We start from the raw sequence: 21,215 nt of genomic DNA on the forward strand, positions 1-21,215 counted from the left end.
CTTGATAGCTCTGTCGACGACACCTTCCATCACTTTGCTGATGGTTGAGAGCAATGTTCCGTCTAAGCTGTGTAACCGCGCAGCGCACTGCAGCTCCTGTGCAGCCAGCTCACCGGCTCTTAAATAGGAAAAACCATGCAGCACACCCAAAAACAAATTACAGGAACATCGGTTGAGAGTAGTGGGGCAGTGATTGGCCAGATTGGATTTGTCCTGCTTTTTGTGGACAGGATCAAGGTGTTCTCTAATTTTTTTTCATGCGCGGTCCCTTTAACTGGCTGCGTGGCCCATTCAAATTTTCTTCAATATAAAAGCTGGCAGAACTTCCAAAGCACGGCCACGCAGCTTAACAGGAACATTGGGCAGGATATACCTGGGCAATTTTCGACTTTGTCGGGTAGATGCCAGTGTTGTAGCCGTACTGGAACAGCTTGGCTAGAGGAGTGGATAGTTCTGGAGCACAAGTCTTCAGCACGACAGCCGGGATGTTGTTGATATCACGTGGAGTGAATAGAATTGGCTAAAGACTGGCTACTGCGATGGTGGAGACCGCAAGAGGAGGCTGATATGGATCATCCACTCGTCACTTCTGGCTGAAGATGGTTGCAATGCTTCAGCCTTGTCTTTTGCACTCACTTGCTGGGCTCCGCCATCATTGAGGATGGTTATGTTCATGGAGCCTCCTCCTTTTCCCTTTAGTTGATTAAGTGTCCATCACCATTCACGACTGGATGTGGCAGGACTGCAGAGCTTTGATCTGGTCTCTTGATTGTGGGATCGCTTAGCTCTGTCTATAGCATGCTGCTTCTGCTGTATAGCATGTATGTAGTCCTGTGTTGTAGCTTCACCAGGTTTGCACCTCATTTTTAGGTATGCCTGGTGCTGTTCCTGGCATTCTCTTCTACACTCCACACTGAACCAGGGTTGGTCTCCTGGCTTGATGGTAATGGTAGAGTGAGGGATATGCCAGGCCATGAGGTTACTGATTGTGGTGGAATACAATTCTGCTGCTGCTGATGTTCCATAGTCCCTCAGTTTTGAGCTGCTAGATCTGCACTGAATCTATCCCGTTTAGCACGGTGGTAGTGCCACACAACACGATGGAGGGTGTCATCAGTGTGAAGACGGGACTTCATCTCCACAATGACTGGGCGGTGGTCACTCCTACCAATACGGTCATGGACAGATGCATCTGCGACAGGTAGATTGGTGAGGACAAGGTCAAGTAGATTTCTCCCTCATGTTGGTTCTCTCACCACCTGCTGCAAGCCCAGTCTGCCAGTTATGTCCTTCAGGACTCGGCCAGCTCGGTTAGTAGTGGTACTACTGAGCCACTCTTGGTGACGGACATTAAAGTCCCCCAACAGAGCACATTCTGTGCCTTTGCTGCCCTCGGTGCTTCTTCCATGTGGTGGTCAACATGGAGGAGTACTGGTTCATCAGCTGAGGGAGGGCAGTAGTTAGTAAACAGCAGGAGGTTTCCTTGCCCGTGTTTAACCTGATGCCTTGAGACTTCATGGTATCCAGGGTCAATGTTGAGGTCTCCCATGGCCACTCCTTCCCAACTACATACCACTGTGCCGCCACCTCTGGTGGTTCCGCTGAGACAGGACATACCCTGGGATGGTGATGGAAGAGTCTGGGACGTTGGCTGTAAAGTATGATTGTGTGTGTCAGGCTGCTGCTTGATTAGTCTGTGGGACAATTTTGGCACAAGTCTCCAGATGTTAGTGAGGAGGGCTTTGCAGGGTTGACTGGGCTGGGTGTGCCTTTGTTGTATCCGAATCCGGTGCCTAGGTCGATGCCGTGTGGTCTGTCTGGTTTTATTCTTATTATCGCTCAACCATTGGCGGCCGTGCCTTCTGTTGCCTAGGCCCTAAGCTCTGGAATTCCCTGCCTAAACCTCTCCGCCTCTCTACCTCTCTTTCCTCCTTTAAGACGCTCCTTAAAACCTACCTTTTAGTCACCTGTCCTAATTTATTATTATGTGGCTCGGTGTCAAATGTTTTTTGTCTTATAACACTCCTGTGAAGCACCTTGGGACATTTTACTACTTTAAAGGTGCTATATAAATACAAGTTGTTGCTGTTGTATTGTTATTCGTAGCGGTTTGGTACAACTGAGTGGCTTTCTAGGTCATTTCAGAGGGCAGTTAAGAGTTAACCACATTGCTGTTCCATTATCACAGGAGTTGTAATACTGGTTTTTCCCTTTGACCTTTCTACATACAGTGTAATACTGACCTTTTTCTTAATTCTTTGCTTTTTCTTTCTTTATTTGTAATTTTGGGGGCTTTTTTCTTTGCATGTTGTAATTCAAAAAAAAATCCCAAAACACAACGCTGATAAACTATGTGACTTAACCCAGTCCTCCATAAACATGTAGCAATCAAGATTGATTGGAACAAGATGACACTTGGTTATTCATGGAATAAGCTGGTATCCCTAGAATACAACATTGATTCTACTTCAAAAGTACTTCATTGGCTGTAAAGCGCTTTGGGACGTCCTTAGGTCTCAACAGGTGCTTCTCAATGCCAGTTCTTTTTTCCTACTGTGAATAATGAAAGGTTTTCTGGTTTCATAAATCTCTCCAAATTTCAACATTATCTATTACAATGCAAATAATTCAACTGTCATTCTCTATAAGGGCAAGTGCTGGGAGTTGCGCAGAAATTGATCAGAACATATTATTTGTACAAATTTGAGAATGGCAAGGTTGTGAAGGCATTGATAAAGCTGACTAAGGCAAATTACTCACTACGGCAAAGGGTTGAAATACCAGGGGTGAGAGGTTACAATTGAGGAAGGTACAAATAAGAGGTAAAGTCAGAAGAATTTTGTCAATCGAAGTGTGAAGGGGTTGTGGAGTAATTTACCAGGAAAGAACACTGAACTTGACAGCATAAATGTGTCCCTGAAAAAATTAGGTGCATTTCTAGAGAGAAGGGTTTGAGGGATATAGTAAATAGGTGGTAGGTTGTGTTGGCCTATCTCCTAACAATTCTTATATTTTAAAGTTTCTATTTCTGTGACCACGGATGATTTTTAAGATGCTGTTTCCTTTGATGAAGCTACTGATGCCTACCAGAAAAATACACGAGAGGCAATTTCATGGAACATCTGATAATGAACTGAACCCCTTAGCTTTGGTTTTCTGCTGAGTTTTTACCCATTTAGTTTAACAAGGGCGTTAAAAAATGCCAGTCGGAAAATCCAGGCTCATGTGGTGTGTTCGGAGGCCGTGCTTTGCATTGAGTGTCTCTGACTTAGATTTTTCTCAATTTTGCTGGCCAGAATCTGAATGGTTCTGTTCTTTCCTTGTTACAGGACTCTTAGCAGGTGTCTTGGGAAAGGTGACAAAATAAAGTAGTAACCCAGTAACTGGTAAGGTTAATGATCCCTACCTGGTCTACAAAGAAAAGCTGGAAACTTTGAAAAAGCATAGCAGGTCAATCAGTATCTAAAGGAGATTGTAAGGTCAGTATGTTGTGTGGAACCTTTCATTTTGCTGTAACTTTCCAATATTTTCCATTTTTATTTCAGATTTATAACAGTCACCATTTTTTCTTTTACCTGTTCTTGGGCAAGGTTACCTGGCTGTTAACTGTGCAGAAGATATGGGTGAGTGAATTGAATGAAGTCCAACCAGTTTTAACTCATAAGCAGGCACCATGATTGCTGGTTCAATACTATTAAATATTGCATTGCCACGCTACAGTATTGTACTTACGGAAAGTTTGGTGGATCAATTGCAGATTTGATAACTCCAGCATAAATGGAAAGAATGGATAGGATGACACAGGCCAGGAACACCAGAGCAAACTTGTTGACGTATTTGACTCCCACAAAGACTACAGTAGCCATGCAGGTGAGGACACATGTTCCATACACGCGCATGTTATTCAACATGGCTGCTGTCTCCTCACTGGCTTCCTCTGCTTTGAAAATTGCCATACTGGGCAACATGTAGGTCTGTAAAAAGTACAGGGAGTTACAGAATTTTTGTAGACATATGTAGTCACCCTCCCTTCTAATCGATTTACCCATTTAGAGTCTTCCCAACATAATTATCAGTTCTGTTGCAAAGAAAATTATACAACTCAGGTAATGCTATCCTCTCACATTAGCCATATATATCATTAGCCACAACATTTAGGTTAGAACTAAACACATGCTGGGTGAATGAAAGATAATACACCACTATTATCATGATTCAAAGCTGAACGATAGAACCCGGACTTTATATTTAGAATGCTATGCAAGTTAAAGTGTTTTTTAAAAAAATTTTCAGCAGGCCCCAATTTTAACTCCAGGTGGATTCCCCGCTCAGGCCGGAGTTAAAATTACAGTCGGGTCTCAATGATGTCATTGGGCCGCAACATGCTTATGTAAAGAAGGACCCTGTTGGCTCTGGGCGCGTGTCCTTGCTGCCTGCTCAGGAGAGGAGGTTAAAATTGCAGATGTTGCGATCGTGGCGGCTTTCGGACAGGTAAGAGCCAGGGCGATTTTAACTGCCCACCCGCCAGGTTTCTGCTGAGCGAGTAGGGTTACAATCGCCCCCATAGGAACAGGAGTAGGCCATTTGGCCCCTCGAGTCTGTTCTGCCATTCAATTAGATCGTGGCTGATCTGCACCTCAACTCCATACCCCTTGATACCCTTACCTAACAAAAATCTATCAATCTCAGTCTTGAAAGCTCCAATTTTTCAGCATCCACAGCCTTTTGCCGGGGGGGGGGGGGGGGGGGGGGGCAGAATTCCAGATTTCTACTACACATTGTGTGAAAAAAAGATACAGCACAAAGTTGCACATTGGGCCCGATTTTCATCCCTCCGTACTACTGACCCAGATTGCAACTCAGTACTGAACCAAGATCAATGCTAGGATCTATCTGGTGTCTGTCACTCAGTATCACATCATGCAGTGCATTGATCCACTAAGCTATTGGTGAAGCAGATGCTAGTTTTTAAATGCTATCTTTATCAGACAGCTTTATTATCTTTCAGGAATGATAAGGTTATTAAAATAAAATGAATCCCAGTTTGGGGAAAAATCTCCTTTCAGTAATTTATGTAGTCAGTTTCTTAGATTTTGCAGGCCTAAAATCGAAGCATGATTTATAGGTTTTCACTCTTGATCCTCTCCAGTAGAAAGGAGATGTTAAAGGCTGAGCTGATTATTGTATAATTATTATTTTTTTAAATTATTCGTGGGATGTGGGTGTCACTGGCAAGGCCAGCATTTATTGCCCATCCCTAATTGCCCTCGAGAAGGTGGTGGTGAGCCGCCTTCTTGAACCACTGCAGTCCGTGTGGTGAAGATACTCCCACAGTGCTGTAAGGGAGGGAGTTCCAGTATTTTGACCCAGTGACGATGAAGGATCGGCGATATACTTCTAAGTCAGGATGGTGTGTGACTTGGAGGGGAACTTGGAGGTGGTGGTGTTCCCATGCGCCTGCTGCCCTTGTCCTTCTAGGTGGAAGAGGTCGCGGGTTTGGGAGGTGCTGCCGAAGAAGCCTTGGTGAGTTGCTGCAGTGCATCCAGGCCCCACAAAGAAAGTTTAGGCCTCCTCTGTTCCGCCCCCCCACCCCACACCTGACCGCAAGGCCCTCCGAACCCCCTCCCAGCCACTTTCCTGAGTGCTGGGGGCTGTTCCTTTGGTCTCCGGCAGTGGTCTCCTGCCGCCCGACATTCCGCTCCCACCCGGCCAGCTGCCGTTTCCTGCTGGTTTTGGGTGTGTGTGGGGTCACCAGCTCTGATTGGATGTATTCCTGGAGGTTTCATCACATGGCCTCCCGCCTTTACCCGCCCCGCTCAGTGAAACAACCTTTTTTCCCATCTCTAATATTAGAACTAACAAACAGAAGTGTTAAACGAAAATGAAAGAAAGACACTATTTTATTAATGCCCCCTGTAGTTTTTCTCCTGGGTTGCTCATGGCAATATCCAAGAGATTAATATTTCTTTCCTGGAGACTCCAGGTCAATCCTGGACGGTTGGCAACCCTAGTTGGGTGACCTATGGGGCCTATGCAGATGAGGCCTGGGAGTTAAAATCTCATGGCCTCACGAAGCCAAGGTCAGGATGGTTGGATCCGCTGCCGCAGCCCCCGCTCCCCCTCACAACTGCCCGATTTAAAATAGGGGCTAATATGTTTGCAGTGCTAGATGCAGCGACACCGTGGTTCAGCCATGTTGCTGATTGCCACCTTTGTGCTCTCCTATAGGCATAAATTTATTAAAGTGTTTTTGCAATACAGTATTAATGTCACACAATGGTTTAGTCAATAGATGCAGTGGCCTGCGTGATCAACAAGATCAGATGTGATATCCCCCTACATTCGAATGACCTGCTGACTGTCACTGTCGAGGCTCACACATAAAGAATGGTCATTCGGGAGCTGTACCCCAGCGTGAGCCAGCACCTTCAGGAAAGGAGCGGAGAAAGCACAAGTCTCTTGCAGGCCATTTTGACACCACCCCTTTTAAAAAAGGACATGGACTGCATTGCACACCGCAACGTCCATCCTCTGCTAGCACTTCCTTTTGTGTCAGCCGTGGCTTAGTGGTAAGCACTCGCGCTTCTGAGTCATGAGGTTGTGGGTTCAAGAACCACTCCAGAGACTTCAAGCCCGTAATCGAGGCTGACACTCCAGTGCAGTACCGAGGGAGTGCTGCACTGTTGGAGGTGTGTTTCGGATGAGATGTTAAGCCGAGGCCCCGTCTCTAAATCAGATTATCTGGTTATTATCTCATTGCTGTTTGTGGGAGCTTGCTGTATGCATATTGGCTGTGTTTCCTACATTACAACAGTGAGAATACTTGAAAAAGTACTTCATTGGCTGTAAAGCGCTTTGGGACATCCTGAGGTCATGAAAGGCACTACAGCAATACAAGTTCTTTCTTTCTTACTTCTTCTAGCCTTTGCTGCTTGTACTCACCAGCAGGATTTCAATGGTGCCCAGGATATACATTGCGCCAGCATAGGTTGTTCCTAGGTAGAAGCAGAGGCCCACTGCACCCCCAAATTCCGGACCCAGCGAGCGGGAGATCATGTAATAGGCACCACCAGCTGTGGGATACACAACAAACAAGGGATATAGGTCAGAAATGTTTAGATGGCATAGTCAATGCATTTTTTCCCTTCAAATTTACACAAGATCAGATCAAAGGTTTATGAAGGTGGTGAAATTGGAAGTGTGGAATATGCGTCTCCTAATGGAATCAATCCAAATTTAAACCTGATCTTACATTATGTTACGTTGCGTTACGTACCCAAGATGAGAAAAGCCCGCAGGTCCATATGTGTTTGCCTCAAATGCCAAAAGTTAGGATAATTTACTAGTTTTACCTGAGGACTGGGGCAGGGAAGGTTGCCTCTGTGTGCTAAATGTAATGAAATCATAAATCCGTTTATTAGGAATGGCTTTACTAGTTACACATAATGCACAAACAAAGCCTTCGTCCCATGATGGTAAAACAATGCTAACATTAACACAAATGTATTAAGGAAAAGTTATTCAGGTAACGACCTACTTTTAAAAATCAGTGATTTTTTTCTTTGGCAATTATTTTGCAGGATTATAACTGATCCATCATGATGCCAACTTGGGTACAAACCAGGTCTGTTTTAGGCTTCCCAGTTGTAGATCGCAAAAACAAGTTCTACACTTCTAAAATAGCAAAATACTGCGGATGCTGGAAATCTGAAATAACAACAGAAAATGCTGGAAATACTCAGCAGGCCAGGCAACATCCGTGGAGAGAGAAACAGGGTTAACCTTTCAGGTCTGGGACCCTTCATCAGAACTGGAAAAAGCTGGAAATGTAACAGATATTAAGCAGGTGCAGAGACAGGGGGGTGCGGTTTAGGAGGGGAGGAAGGAATTGAAAGAACATGCTGTGAAAATGTTGCAAATGGGAATGGCAAAATCATACTGCATGAAAAATGGGGGCAGGGATTATTATCTGAAATTGTTGAACTCTATGTTGAGTCCGGCAGGCTGTAAAGTACCCAATCAAAAGATGAGGTGCTGTTCCTCGAGCTTATGTTGAGCTTCATTAGAACAATGTAATAGGCCGAGGACAGAGAGATCAGAATGGAAGTGAAGTGGAGAATTAAAGTGACAGGCGACCGGAAGCTCAGGGTCACCCTTACGGACTGAACGGAGGCGTTCCGCAAAGCGGTCGCCCAATCTGCGTTTGGTCTCCCCAATGTAGAGGAGACCGCATCGTGAGCAGCGAATACAGTATATTAAATTGCAAGAAGTACAAGTAAGTCGCTGTTTCACCTGGAAGGGGTGTTTGGGGCCCTGGACAGTGGGAAGGGAGGAGGTAAAAGGGCATGTGTTGCATCTCCTGCGCTTGCACGGGAAGGTGCCAGGTGAAGGAGAAGGGCTGTTGGGGGTGATTGAGGAGTGGACCAGGGTGTCGCGGAGGGAGCGGTCCCTTCGGAATGCTGAAAGGGGAGGTGAGGGGAAGATGTGTTTGGTGGTGGGATCACGTTGGAGGTGGCGGAAATGGCGGAGGATGATCTGTTGAATGTGGAGGCTGGTGGGGTGAAAGGTGAGGACAAGGGGAACCCTATCATGGTTCTGGGAGGGAGGGGAAGGGGTGAGAGCAGAAGTGCGGGAAATAGAACAGACACGGTCAAGGGCCGTGTCAACCACAGTAGAGGGGAATCCTCGGTTGAGGAAAAAGGAAGACATGTCGGAAGCACTGGTATGGAAGGTGGCATCGTCAGAACAGACGCGGCGGAGACGGAGAAACTGGGAGAATGGAATAGAGTCCTTACAGGAAGCGGGGTGGGAGGAAGTGTAGTCCAGGTAGCTGTGGGAGTCGGTCAGCAACAAAAACGGCCACCCGGCACCTCACCTTTAAATACCGCCGCCCCGGCCGTAGGTAGGCCCTCCTGACCTCGTCGGACATAGTGTCCGGCGGTAAGTCAGGGGGCGCTATCGAAGATCGCGGCCGGAGCGCGAGCGGGGCACTGTGCACGGCGATGACATCATTGCCGTGCGCAGCGCCCCGCTTAGGGCGCTAACGGGAGGCGCAAAGCAACCGAATTTTTCCCCCATAGTCTTTATCCTAAAAGAAGTTTGATTTCAAGATAGTTCTCGGATAAATGGGAAACAGTGATTTATCAAAATAATAAGGCAGAGAGCAGCGTCACAAATCCCCAATTGCATCTTATTTACACAGCACCAGTCAGTCTCTATAAGAGTTCAGAATTAATATGCAGTTGGCAGTGATGTCTTGCAGACACCAGGGAAATGTGCCAGGATGTGTCCTACTTCAGCATTGCAACATCTCTTTCTACTGACCTAGATAAGCAGCTTTTCCCCAGCAATCACAGCCACAGCCAGTTTGTCCTCATTTTTTTTCTAGAAAGCTTATTATTTCCAAATGAAAAGGCAACTATCCATTCGAAGACTGAACATTATCTTCTCTTGAAAGCTGGCAAAAACCACATTAGTTGCAATTAACTATTCTCTGGTCTATTATTTATACAGTAATTCCTCATCACTGCAGACTATTGGAGGCCGACAAGAATTACAAGGAAAAAATGTAATTAAAATGTTGAGATAAGAACTGGGTAGTAAAGTGGGTTAGAAAATATCTGTCCATCCCTGGGAGCTGGGCTACAATGAAAGTCTCCTCTTTGCCAGCCGTACTAGGTCAAATACATTAAGGTAGATGAATGCAGTTCCTAATGGGTGCACAAAACTACCCATCATTTGGTAGTAATGAGCACTAGATTGTCATTCTCACTCAAAGAAAGCAGTTGGATGGGAGCTGTGGGAATTATCAGACAGGTGCAGCAGGCAGTGCTTCCTGAGATTGGTGTTAAGGCATGCGGTTGTTGTAGAGGTGAAGGAGTTTCATGTACTGTATAACCATCTTGAACCTAACCTTGGAGTATAGACTGCTGCCACACCACTAACGTCTCAATTTTAAAATTCTTATCCTCCTTCAAATCCCTCCATGGCCTCACCCCTCCCCATCTCTGTAACCTTCTTCAACCCTGCATTCCTCCAAATCTGTACATCCCCCCCCACTTCCTCCGCCCCGCCATTGGCATCCGTGCTTTCGGCCACCTCAGCCCTGAGCTCTGGAATTCCCTCCCCAAACCTCTCCGCCTCTCCGTCTTTCCTGCTCCTACTTTAAGACGCTGCTTAAAACCAACCTCTTTGACCAAGTGTTTGGTCACCTGTCCTAATGTCTCTTGCCTTGGCTCGGTGTCAATTTCTGTCGGATTACGTTCCTGTGTCGCGCCTTGGGATGTTTTACTATGTTAAAATTGCTATATAAATGCAAGTTGTTGCTGTTTCCACAGGGTGAGAAAAGGTCCTGTTGCCAACAGTGACACCTCTCATTATGTTTAAAGAGTAAGAAATGAAGGTGGTTGCATCTGATCTTCAACATGTGCTGCAGTATCAGAGGGCAGGTCAGGAGCAGTTTGAAATAAAGAAAGGACAACCATTTTAAATTCAATTCAGGCAACGTCCCAAAAAATGATTGAAATTACACCTTTTCATGGAAGCAGGTATTTTAGCCACTAGCTACGAGCAGCAGACATAGCCTTTTTCCTAAAAGAAGTTTGATTTCAAGATAATTTTTCTGAAAATGGGCAATGAGGTTGTGAGTATAAACCTGATTGATAAGAATGTAAAACAAAATGAATAAAGATCAAAATACCAAAAGTAATATAAATTCAAAGTCAAATAAAAATTGATTGGTTTCATGTCTCAGTTAGGACTTTCCTTGAAACTAGATTCAATTTTGATCCAATTAATTTTCATCCTTGAGATCATTATTGCAGGTTTTATGAAAAGATTTTTCAAACTCTTATCTCCATTTGGACCCTGTTGGATGGATCTTATTCTAACAGCACCATGTTTATACTATTATCCATCCTATTATTACCCATGCCCCTGAAATTATTCTGTGTGATACAGGCTTCTCAATTCTTAACACATTCTTCTCTCTGCTGTTTCAGTGGGGGTATTAACCTGTTTATTTTAAACTAGCTGGGGGTGCCCGGTGTTGCCAGGGATTTTTTGGGCCGCGCGGTTTACGGCTGGGCGCTGCCGCTCCTGCGCTCTGTGTCACTCTTTCCCTCCCTGACCCTCTCTCTGTTCGTCCCCCTCTCTCCCTGCCCCCTCTCTCTCTCCCTGGCCATGTATGTCCCCTCTCTCTCTCCCTCCCTCTCTCACTCTCCCGCTCTCCTTTCCCTCCCCCTGTCTCTCCCTGCTTTGCTCTCTGTCCCTCCCTCCCCTCTCCCTCCCTAGCGCCTCAGGCCTGGTGCCGTTGTGATAATTTGGGAGCAGGGGAAGGGCTTTGAAAACTGAGCCGCGCCGCGGTGGACGTGCGGGGCCTAGCGGTTGAGGCCCGGCCGGGCTCTGGGGCCGAGACGGACCCCAGCTGAGCTCCCGGTGCGGCAGGGCGCCGTGGCGCGGTTAACAGCCGGCCGCTGACACTCCCCCGCCCGCGCTGTGTCTCGGGCCGAGCGGTTGTGAGGCCCGGCCCGAGTGACTCCAACTCACCTCCCGCTCCCGGAGCCGCAATGTGGGGGTTTGTTTGGCTGGTGCTGTCGCTGTGGGGATGAAAAAAATGGTGGCGAAGTTTCGGGAGGCTGCAGGATTAGGCCCGCCCACAGACGGTAGGATTGGTCAACCATCACGTCACTCAACGCTAATGAGCGGTAGGATTGGTCAACAGCTAATGAGCGGATTTTTGAACGTTTTTTGTATAGTGTCGGAACAATTTTTGTCTGACCAAAAAGTAAATACGCCTATTAGACTCCGCTAATGATAAGCTTTCTTTTGATAACATGCGTGTAGGTACGCTCTATAACTTTTGAGTGTATAGCGGACAGACAGACAAACAAACTAACCGCTTAATATATATACTAACTGGAGTGCCCGGCAGTGCCGAGGCTTTTTTGAGGGCATGTTGTTGTTGGAAGAGAGAGAGCGACGGGGGGGGAAGAGAGAGAGCGACGGGGGAGGAAGAGAGAGAGCGACGGGGGAGGAAGAGAGAGAGCGACGGGGGGGGTGAAGAGAGAGAGCGACGGGGGGGATGAAGAGAGAGAGCGACGGGGGGTGAAGAGAGAGAGCGACGGGGAAAAGAGAGACGGGGGTGAAGAGAGAGACGGGGGGGAAGAGAGAGACGGGGGGGAAGAGAGAGACGGGGGGGAAGAGAGAGACGGGGGGGAAGAGAGAGACGGGGGGGGAAGAGAGAGACGGGGGGGAAGAGAGAGACTGGGGGGAAGAGAGAGACTGGGGGGAAGAGAGAGACGGGGGGGAAGAGAGAGACGGGGGGGGAAGAGAGAGACGGGGGGGGAAGAGAGAGACGGGGGGGGAAGAGAGAGACGGGGGGGAAGAGAGAGACGGGGGGGAAGAGAGAGACGGGGGGGAAGAGAGAGAGCGACGGGGGAGGAAGAGAGAGAGCGACGGGGGAGGAAGAGAGAGAGCGACGGGGGGGTGAAGAGAGAGAGCGACGGGGGGGATGAAGAGAGAGAGCGACGGGGGGTGAAGAGAGAGAGCGACGGGGAAAAGAGAGACGGGGGTGAAGAGAGAGACGGGGGGGGAAGAGAGAGACGGGGGGGAAGAGAGAGACTGGGGGGAAGAGAGAGACTGGGGGGAAGAGAGAGACTGGGGGGAAGAGAGAGACGGGGGGGAAGAGAGAGACGGGGGGGAAGAGAGAGACGGGGGGGAAGAGAGAGACGGGGGGGAAGAGAGAGACGGGGGGGAAGAGAGAGACGGGGGGGGAAGAGAGAGACGCGGGGGGAAGAGAGAGACGGGGGGGGAAGAGAGAGACGGGGGGGGAAGAGAGAGACGGGGGGGAAGAGAGAGACGCGGGGGGAAGAGAGAGACGGGGGGGGAAGAGAGAGACGGGGGGGAAGAGAGAGACGGGGGGGAAGAGAGAGACGGGGGGGAAGAGAGAGACGGGGGGGAAGAGAGAGACGGGGGGGAAGAGAGAGACGGGGGGGAAGAGAGAGACGGGGGGAAGAGAGAGACGGGGGGGGAAGAGAGAGACGGGGGGGGGAAGAGAGAGACGGGGGGGAAGAGAGAGACGGGGGGAAAGAGAGAGACGGGGGGGAAAGAGAGAGACGGGGGGGAAAGAGAGAGACGGGGGGGAAAGAGAGAGACGGGGGGGAAAGAGAGAGACGGGGGGGAAAGAGAGAGACGGGGGGGAAAGAGAGAGACGGGGGGGAAAGAGAGAGACGGGGGGGAAAGAGAGAGACGGGGGGGAAAGAGAGAGACGGGGGGGAAAGAGAGAGACGGGGGGGAAAGAGAGAGACGGGGGGGAAAGAGAGAGACGGGGGGGAAAGAGAGAGACGGGGGGGAAAGAGAGAGACGGGGGGGAAGAGAGAGACGGGGGGGAAGAGAGAGACGGGGGGGAAGAGAGAGACGGGGGGGAAGAGAGAGACGGGGGGGAAGAGAGAGACGGGGGGGAAGAGAGAGACGGGGGGGAAGAGAGAGACGGGGGGGAAGAGAGAGACGGGGGGGAAGAGAGAGACGGGGGGGGAAGAGAGAGACGGGGGGGAAGAGAGAGACGGGGGGGAAGAGAGAGACGGGGGGGGAAGAGAGAGACGGGGGGGAAGAGAGAGACGGGGGGGAAGAGAGAGACGGGGGGGAAGAGAGAGACGGGGGGGAAGAGAGAGACGGGGGGGAAGAGAGAGACGGGGGGGAAGAGAGAGACGGGGGGGAAGAGAGAGACGGGGGGGAAGAGAGAGACGGGGGGGAAGAGAGAGACGGGGGGGAAGAGAGAGACGGGGGGGAAGAGAGAGACGGGGGGGAAGAGAGAGACGGGGGGGAAGAGAGAGACGGGGGGGAAGAGAGAGACGGGGGGGAAGAGAGAGACGGGGGGGAAGAGAGAGACGGGGGGAAGAGAGAGACGGGGGGGAAGAGAGAGACGGGGGGGAAGAGAGAGACGGGGGGGAAGAGAGAGACGGGGGGGAAGAGAGAGACGGGGGGGAAGAGAGAGACGGGGGGGAAGAGAGAGACGGGGGGGAAGAGAGAGACGGGGGGGAAGAGAGAGACGGGGGGGAAGAGAGAGACGGGGGGGAAGAGAGAGACGGGGGGGGAAGAGAGAGACGGGGGGGAAGAGAGAGACGGGGGGAAGAGAGAGACGGGGGGAAGAGAGAGACGGGGGGGAAGAGAGAGACGGGGGGGAAGAGAGAGAGACGGGGGGGAAGAGAGAGACGGGGGGGAAGAGAGAGACGGGGGGGAAGAGAGAGACGGGGGGGAAGAGAGAGACGGGGGGGAAGAGAGAGACGGGGGGGAAGAGAGAGACGGGGGGGAAGAGAGAGACGGGGGGGGAAGAGAGAGACGGGGGGGAAGAGAGAGACGGGGGGGAAGAGAGAGACGGGGGGGAAGAGAGAGACGGGGGGAAGAGAGAGACGGGGGGAAGAGAGAGACGGGGGGAAGAGAGAGACGGGGGGAAGAGAGAGACGGGGGGAAGAGAGAGACGGGGGGAAGAGAGAGACGGGGGGGAAGAGAGAGACGGGGGGGAAGAGAGAGACGGGGGGGAAGAGAGAGACGGGGGGGAAGAGAGAGACGGGGGGGAAGAGAGAGACGGGGGGGAAGAGAGAGACGGGGGGGAAGAGAGAGACGGGGGGGAAGAGAGAGACGGGGGGGAAGAGAGAGACGGGGGGGGAAGAGAGAGACGGGGGGGAAGAGAGAGACGGGGGGGAAGAGAGAGACGGGGGGGAAGAGAGAGACGGGGGGGAAGAGAGAGACGGGGGGGAAGAGAGAGACGGGGGGGAAGAGAGAGACGGGGGGGAAGAGAGAGACGGGGGGGAAGAGAGAGACGGGGGGGGAAGAGAGAGACGGGGGGGGAAGAGAGAGACGGGGGGAAGAGAGAGACGGGGGGAAGAGAGAGACGGGGGGAAGAGAGAGACGGGGGGAAGAGAGAGACGGGGGGAAGAGAGAGACGGGGGGAAGAGAGAGACGGGGGAAGAGAGAGACGGGGGAAGAGAGAGACGGGGGGAAGAGAGAGACGGGGGGAAGAGAGAGACGGGGGGAAGAGAGAGACGGGGGGAAGAGAGAGACGGAGGGAAGAGAGAGACGGGGGGAAGAGAGAGACGGGGGGAAGAGAGAGACGGGGGGAAGAGAGAGAGAGGGAAGGAGAGAGGGAAGGAGAGAGAGACAGAGAGCAAAGGAGGGAGAGAGGGAATGAGAGAAAGAGAGGGAGAGAGAGACAGAGACAGAGGGAGGGAGAGAGAGAGACAGAGAGGGAAGGAGAGCAACGGGTGGGGGAGCAAGGGGTGGGGGAACAAGGGGTGGGGGAGCAAGGGGTGGGGGAGCAAGGGGTGGGGGAGCAAGGGGTGGGGGAGCAAGGGGTGGGGGAGCAAGGGGTGGGGGAGCAAGGGGTGGGGGAGCAAGGGGTGGGGTGGGGGAGCAAGGGGTGGGGTGGGGCAGCAAGGGGTGGGGGAGCAAGGGGTGGGGTGGGGGAGCAAGGGGTGGGGGAGCAAGGGGTGGGGTGGGGGAGCAAGGGGTGGGGTGGGGGAGCAAGGGGTGGGGGAGCAAGGGTGGGGTGGGGGAGAAGGGTGGGGTGGGGGAGAAGGGTGGGGTGGGGGAGAAGGGTGGGGTGGGGTGGGGGAGAAGGGTGGGGTGGGGTGGGGGAGAAGGGTGGGGTGGGGTGGGGGAGAAGGGTGGGGTGGGGGAGAAGGGTGGGTTGGGGTGGGGGAGAAGGGTGGGGGAGAAGGGGGTGGGTGGGGTGGGGTGGGAGAAAGGGGTGGGAGGGGGTGGTGGGAGAAAGGGGTGGGTGGGTGGGAGAAAGGGGTGGGTGGGTGGGTGGGGGGGAGAAAGGGGTGGGTGGGAGAAAGGAGTGGTGGGGGGGAGAAAGGAGTGGGTGGGGGGGAAGGGGGAAGGTGGGGTGGGGTGGAAGGGAAGTGGGGTGGGGGAAGGGGGGTGGGGGAAGTGAAGGGTGGGGGGGGGGAAGGGGTGGGGGGAGGGAAGGGGTGGGGGGAAGGGGCGGGGAAGGAGAAGGGGGGGAAGGGGTGGGGGAAGCGGAAGGGGGGGAAGGGGAAGTGGGTGTGGGGGAAGGGGGGTGGGGGTGGAAGGGGGGGTGGGGGAAGGGTAAGGTGGGGGGGAAAGGGGGTGTGGGGGAGGGGGGGAAGGGGGTGTGGGGGAAGGAGGGGGGAAGGGGAGTGGAAAAGGGAGGTGGGGAGCCAGCAGACCCTCTCCCCTCTGCCAGTGTTGATCCCTGTCTGGGCCGGAAGCTTGGGACTGGAGTTGCGCTGCTGGCCGTTGGAGAAGCCTAGGCCTCGGCCTCGGGCCCCTGCACTGACATGGCCCAGCCTACCTTTTAATATCTTGAAACATGAAACTTAAAGTACTTATAAAGCATTTTTGGTAAATCTTTCTATAACATACGCTTTACAACCTCACCAATCTTTTTATTAAAAAAGGGGTCCTCACCTGTCAGTGTGTTGTATCACAAACAATGGCTGCCGCTTGCTTTTCAGTTGGAAAGATTAGGCCCCGCTCACACAGTGGATTGTCTGTCCCGGTCACCAGGACCCGATTGGGAGCACTGAAGCCCCACCCACTCTATGTTCCTGTACTAAGATGGCCGTGCATGCACTCTGTTACACACTGAATCAAAATGGCGTCGCACTGAAACTTTTCACCCTCCTTGACAAAGATGGCTGCCGTTAACCTGGGGCTGTCAGCAGAAGAAATTCCCTCAGCTGCAAACACAGGATCTTCAGATTATTATTCGGGGCTTGCGACCTACCCCAGTTGCTTATGAAGCCTCCCCACCTACCGACCCCGGGAATGGAGCTGAGGCAGCACATCCTCTCCCCTCTGCCAGTGTTGGTCCCTGTCTAGGCCGGGAGCCTGGGACTGGAGTTGCGCTACTGGCAGTTGGAGAAGCCTAGGCCCCGGGCCTGGAAAAACGGTGAAAGGTAGGAAAATTATAGAGGTTAGAGAATTAACTTTTTTTAAAAACAATTTGTGTTTTAAAAGCAACTTTTTTTTTGCTGGAAATGTAGATTTGAAAAGAAACACGCAGTAAGTGGGAAAAAGAAATGAACAGTTTGGAATCAAGATGGCGGCCACTCACCTCGGTTCAGAACGATAAGGCCCGCCCACACACACACCGATTGGTCAACCGTCATGTCACCGTAGCATAGGATTGGTCAATCGTCCTGTCACTCGACTCTAGGAGGGCACGCCCGCGCGACGCAGCGATTGGTCGACCGTCGGGTCGCTCGACCGGCCGATTGGTCGACCTTCGCGTCACTCGATGCTAATGAGCGGATAATGAACGGAATTTTGAAAGTTTTTTGGATACCGCGGGCGCAATTTTTGTCTCGCCGAAACGTAAATACACTTATGACCGTTCCGGAATCATAAGCTTTCTTTTGATGTGACGCACGTTTGTAGGTACGCTCCATAACTTTAGAGTGTATAGCCGGACAGACAGACGGAAGGACAGGCAGACAGACAGATCGATCCTTTTATATATATAGATAGATAGACTGACTAGCTGGAGTGCCCGGCAGTGCCGAGGCTTTTTCGAGGGCATGTTGTTGTTGGAAGAGAGAGAGCAACTGGGGGGGGGAAGAGATCGAGCGAGTGAGAGACTGGGGGGGGGAAGAGAGCGAGCGAGCGAGCGACTGGGGGGGAAGAGAGCGCGCGAGCGAGCGACTGGGGGGGAAGAGAGCGCGCGAGCGAGCGACTGGGGGGGAAGAGAGCGCGCGAGCGAGCGACTGGGGGGGAAGAGAGCGAGCGAGCGACGGGGGAAGAGAGCGCGCGAGCGAGCGACTGGGGGGGAAGAGAGCGCGCGAGCGAGCGACTGGGGGGGAAGAGAGCGAGCGAGCGACGGGGGAAGAGAGCGCGCGAGCGAGCGACTGGGGGGGAAGAGAGCGCGCGAGCGAGCGACTGGGGGGGAAGAGAGCGCGCGAGCGAGCGACTGGGGGGGAAGAGAGCGCGCGAGCGAGCGACTGGGGGGGAAGAGAGCGCGCGAGCGAGCGACTGGGGGGGAAGAGAGCGCGCGAGCGAGCGACTGGGGGGGAAGAGAGCGCGCGAGCGAGCGACTGGGGGGGAAGAGAGCGCGCGAGCGAGCGACTGGGGGGGAAGAGAGCGCGCGAGCGAGCGACTGGGGGGGAAGAGAGCGCGCGAGCGAGCGACTGGGGGGGAAGAGAGCGCGCGAGCCAGCGACTGGGGGGGAAGAGAGCGCGCGAGCGAGCGACTGGGGGGGAAGAGAGCGCGCGAGCGAGCGACTGGGGGGGAAGAGAGCGCGCGAGCGAGCGACTGGGGGGGAAGAGAGCGCGCGACTGGGGGGAAGAGAGCGCGCGACTGGGGGGAAGAGAGCGCGCGACTGGGGGGAAGAGAGCGCGCGACTGGGGGGAAGAGAGCGCGCGACTGGGGGGAAGAGAGCGCGCGACTGGGGGGAAGAGAGCGCGCGACTGGGGGGAAGAGAGCGCGCGACTGGGGGGAAGAGAGCGCGCGACTGGGGGGAAGAGAGCGCGCGACTGGGGGGAAGAGAGCGCGCGACTGGGGGGAAGAGAGCGCGCGACTGGGGGACTGGGGAAGAGAGCGCGCGACTGGGGGGAAGAGAGCGCGCGACTGGGGGGAAGAGAGCGCGCGACTGGGGGGAAGAGAGCGCGCGACTGGGGGGAAGAGAGCGCGCGACTGGGGGGAAGAGAGCGCGCGACTGGGGGGAAGAGAGCGCGCGACTGGGGGGGAAGAGAGCGCGCGACTGGGGGGGAAGAGAGCGCGCGACTGGGGGGGAAGAGAGCGCGCGACTGGGGGGGAAGAGAGCGCGCGACTGGGGGGGAAGAGAGCGCGCGACTGGGGGGGAAGAGAGCGCGCGACTGGGGGGGAAGAGAGCGCGCGACTGGGGGGGAAGAGCGCGCGCGACTGGGGGGGAAGAGAGCGCGCGACTGGGGGGGAAGAGCGCGCGCGACTGGGGGGGAAGAGAGCGCGCGACTGGGGGGAAGAGAGCGCGCGACTGGGGGGAAGAGAGCGCGCGACTGGGGGGAAGAGAGCGCGCGACTGGGGGGAAGAGAGCGCGCGACTGGGGGGAAGAGAGCGCGCGACTGGGGGGAAGAGAGCGCGCGACTGGGGGGAAGAGAGCGCGCGACTGGGGGGAAGAGAGCGCGCGACTGGGGGGAAGAGAGCGCGCGACTGGGGGGAAGAGAGCGCGCGACTGGGGGGAAGAGAGCGCGCGACTGGGGGGAAGAGAGCGCGCGACTGGGGGGAAGAGAGCGCGCGACTGGGGGGGAAGAGAGCGCGCGACTGGGGGGAAGAGAGCGCGCGACTGGGGGGAAGAGAGCGCGCGACTGGGGGGAAGAGAGCGCGCGACTGGGGGGAAGAGAGCGCGCGACTGGGGGGAAGAGAGCGCGCGACTGGGGGGAAGAGAGCGCGCGACTGGGGGGAAGAGAGCGCGCGACTGGGGGGAAGAGAGCGCGCGACTGGGGGGAAGAGAGCGCGCGACTGGGGGGGAAGAGCGCGCGCGACTGGGGGGAAGAGAGCGCGCGACTGGGGGGGGAAGAGCGCGCGCGACTGGGGGGGGAAGAGCGCGCGCGACTGGGGGGGAAGAGAGCGCGCGACTGGGGGGAAGAGAGCGCGCGAGCGAGCGACTGGGGGGGAAGAGAGCGCGCGAGCGAGCGACTGGGGGGGAAGAGAGCGCGCGACTGGGGGAAGAGAGCGCGCGACTGGGGGGAAGAGAGCGCGCGACTGGGGGGAAGAGAGCGCGCGACTGGGGGGAAGAGAGCGCGCGACTGGGGGGAAGAGAGCGCGCGACTGGGGGGAAGAGAGCGCGCGACTGGGGGGAAGAGAGCGCGCGACTGGGGGGAAGAGAGCGCGCGACTGGGGGGAAGAGAGCGCGCGACTGGGGGGAAGAGAGCGCGCGACTGGGGGGAAGAGAGCGCGCGACTGGGGGGAAGAGAGCGCGCGACTGGGGGGAAGAGAGCGCGCGACTGGGGGGAAGAGAGCGCGCGACTGGGGGGAAGAGAGCGCGCGACTGGGGGGAAGAGAGCGCGCGACTGGGGGGAAGAGAGCGCGCGACTGGGGGGAAGAGAGCGCGCGACTGGGGGGAAGAGAGCGCGCGACTGGGGGGAAGAGAGCGCGCGACTGGGGGGAAGAGAGCGCGCGACTGGGGGGAAGAGAGCGCGCGACTGGGGGGAAGAGAGCGCGCGACTGGGGGGAAGAGAGCGCGCGACTGGGGGGAAGAGAGCGCGCGACTGGGGGGAAGAGAGCGCGCGACTGGGGGGGAAGAGAGCGCGCGACTGGGGGGAAGAGAGCGCGCGACTGGGGGGGAAGAGAGCGCGCGACTGGGGGGAAGAGAGCGCGCGACTGGGGGGAAGAGAGCGCGCGACTGGGGGGAAGAGAGCGCGCGACTGGGGGGAAGAGAGCGCGCGACTGGGGGGAAGAGAGCGCGCGACTGGGGGGAAGAGAGCGCGCGACTGGGGGGAAGAGAGCGCGCGACTGGGGGGAAGAGAGCGCGCGACTGGGGGGAAGAGAGCGCGCGACTGGGGGGAAGAGAGCGCGCGACTGGGGGGAAGAGAGCGCGCGACTGGGGGGAAGAGAGCGCGCGACTGGGGGGAAGAGAGCGCGCGACTGGGGGGAAGAGAGCGCGCGACTGGGGGGAAGAGAGCGCGCGACTGGGGGGAAGAGAGCGCGCGACTGGGGGGAAGAGAGCGCGCGACTGGGGGAAGAGAGCGCGCGACTGGGGGGAAGAGAGCGCGCGACTGGGGGGAAGAGAGCGCGCGACTGGGGGGAAGAGAGCGCGCGACTGGGGGGAAGAGAGCGCGCGACTGGGGGGAAGAGAGCGCGCGACTGGGGGGAAGAGAGCGCGCGACTGGGGGGAAGAGAGCGCGCGACTGGGGGGAAGAGAGCGCGCGACTGGGGGGAAGAGAGCGCGCGACTGGGGGGAAGAGAGCGCGCGACTGGGGGGAAGAGAGCGCGCGACTGGGGGGAAGAGAGCGCGCGACTGGGGGGAAGAGAGCGCGCGACTGGGGGGAAGAGAGCGCGCGACTGGGGGGAAGAGAGCGCGCGACTGGGGGGAAGAGAGCGCGCGACTGGGGGGAAGAGAGCGCGCGACTGGGGGGAAGAGAGCGCGCGACTGGGGGGGAAGAGAGCGCGCGACTGGGGGGAAGAGAGCGCGCGACTGGGGGGAAGAGAGCGCGCGACTGGGGGGAAGAGAGCGCGCGACTGGGGGGAAGAGAGCGCGCGACTGGGGGGAAGAGAGC

General features: G+C 55.2%; 1 protein-coding gene across 2 annotated transcripts in view; it reads right to left on the reverse strand.

The window, feature by feature from the left end:
* Positions 1–21,215, reverse strand: part of LOC147108572 (solute carrier family 12 member 5-like) — a 1,151,655-nt gene that overhangs the window by 169,071 nt on the left and 961,369 nt on the right. For both annotated transcript variants that reach the window (XM_086005249.1, XM_086005250.1), the window contains exons 6-7: positions 6,943–7,073; positions 3,733–3,974 (exon numbers count right to left, since the gene is read on the reverse strand). In XM_086005249.1, coding sequence (XP_085861375.1) covers positions 3,733–3,974; positions 6,943–7,073 — 373 coding nt within the window. The remainder of the gene's footprint in view (positions 1–3,732; positions 3,975–6,942; positions 7,074–21,215) is intronic.

The sequence above is a fragment of the Somniosus microcephalus genome, chromosome 13, assembly GCF_052327205.1.
Source record: "Somniosus microcephalus isolate GS21.2 chromosome 13, FLI_Smic_1.0, whole genome shotgun sequence".
NCBI lineage: Eukaryota > Metazoa > Chordata > Chondrichthyes > Squaliformes > Somniosidae > Somniosus > Somniosus microcephalus.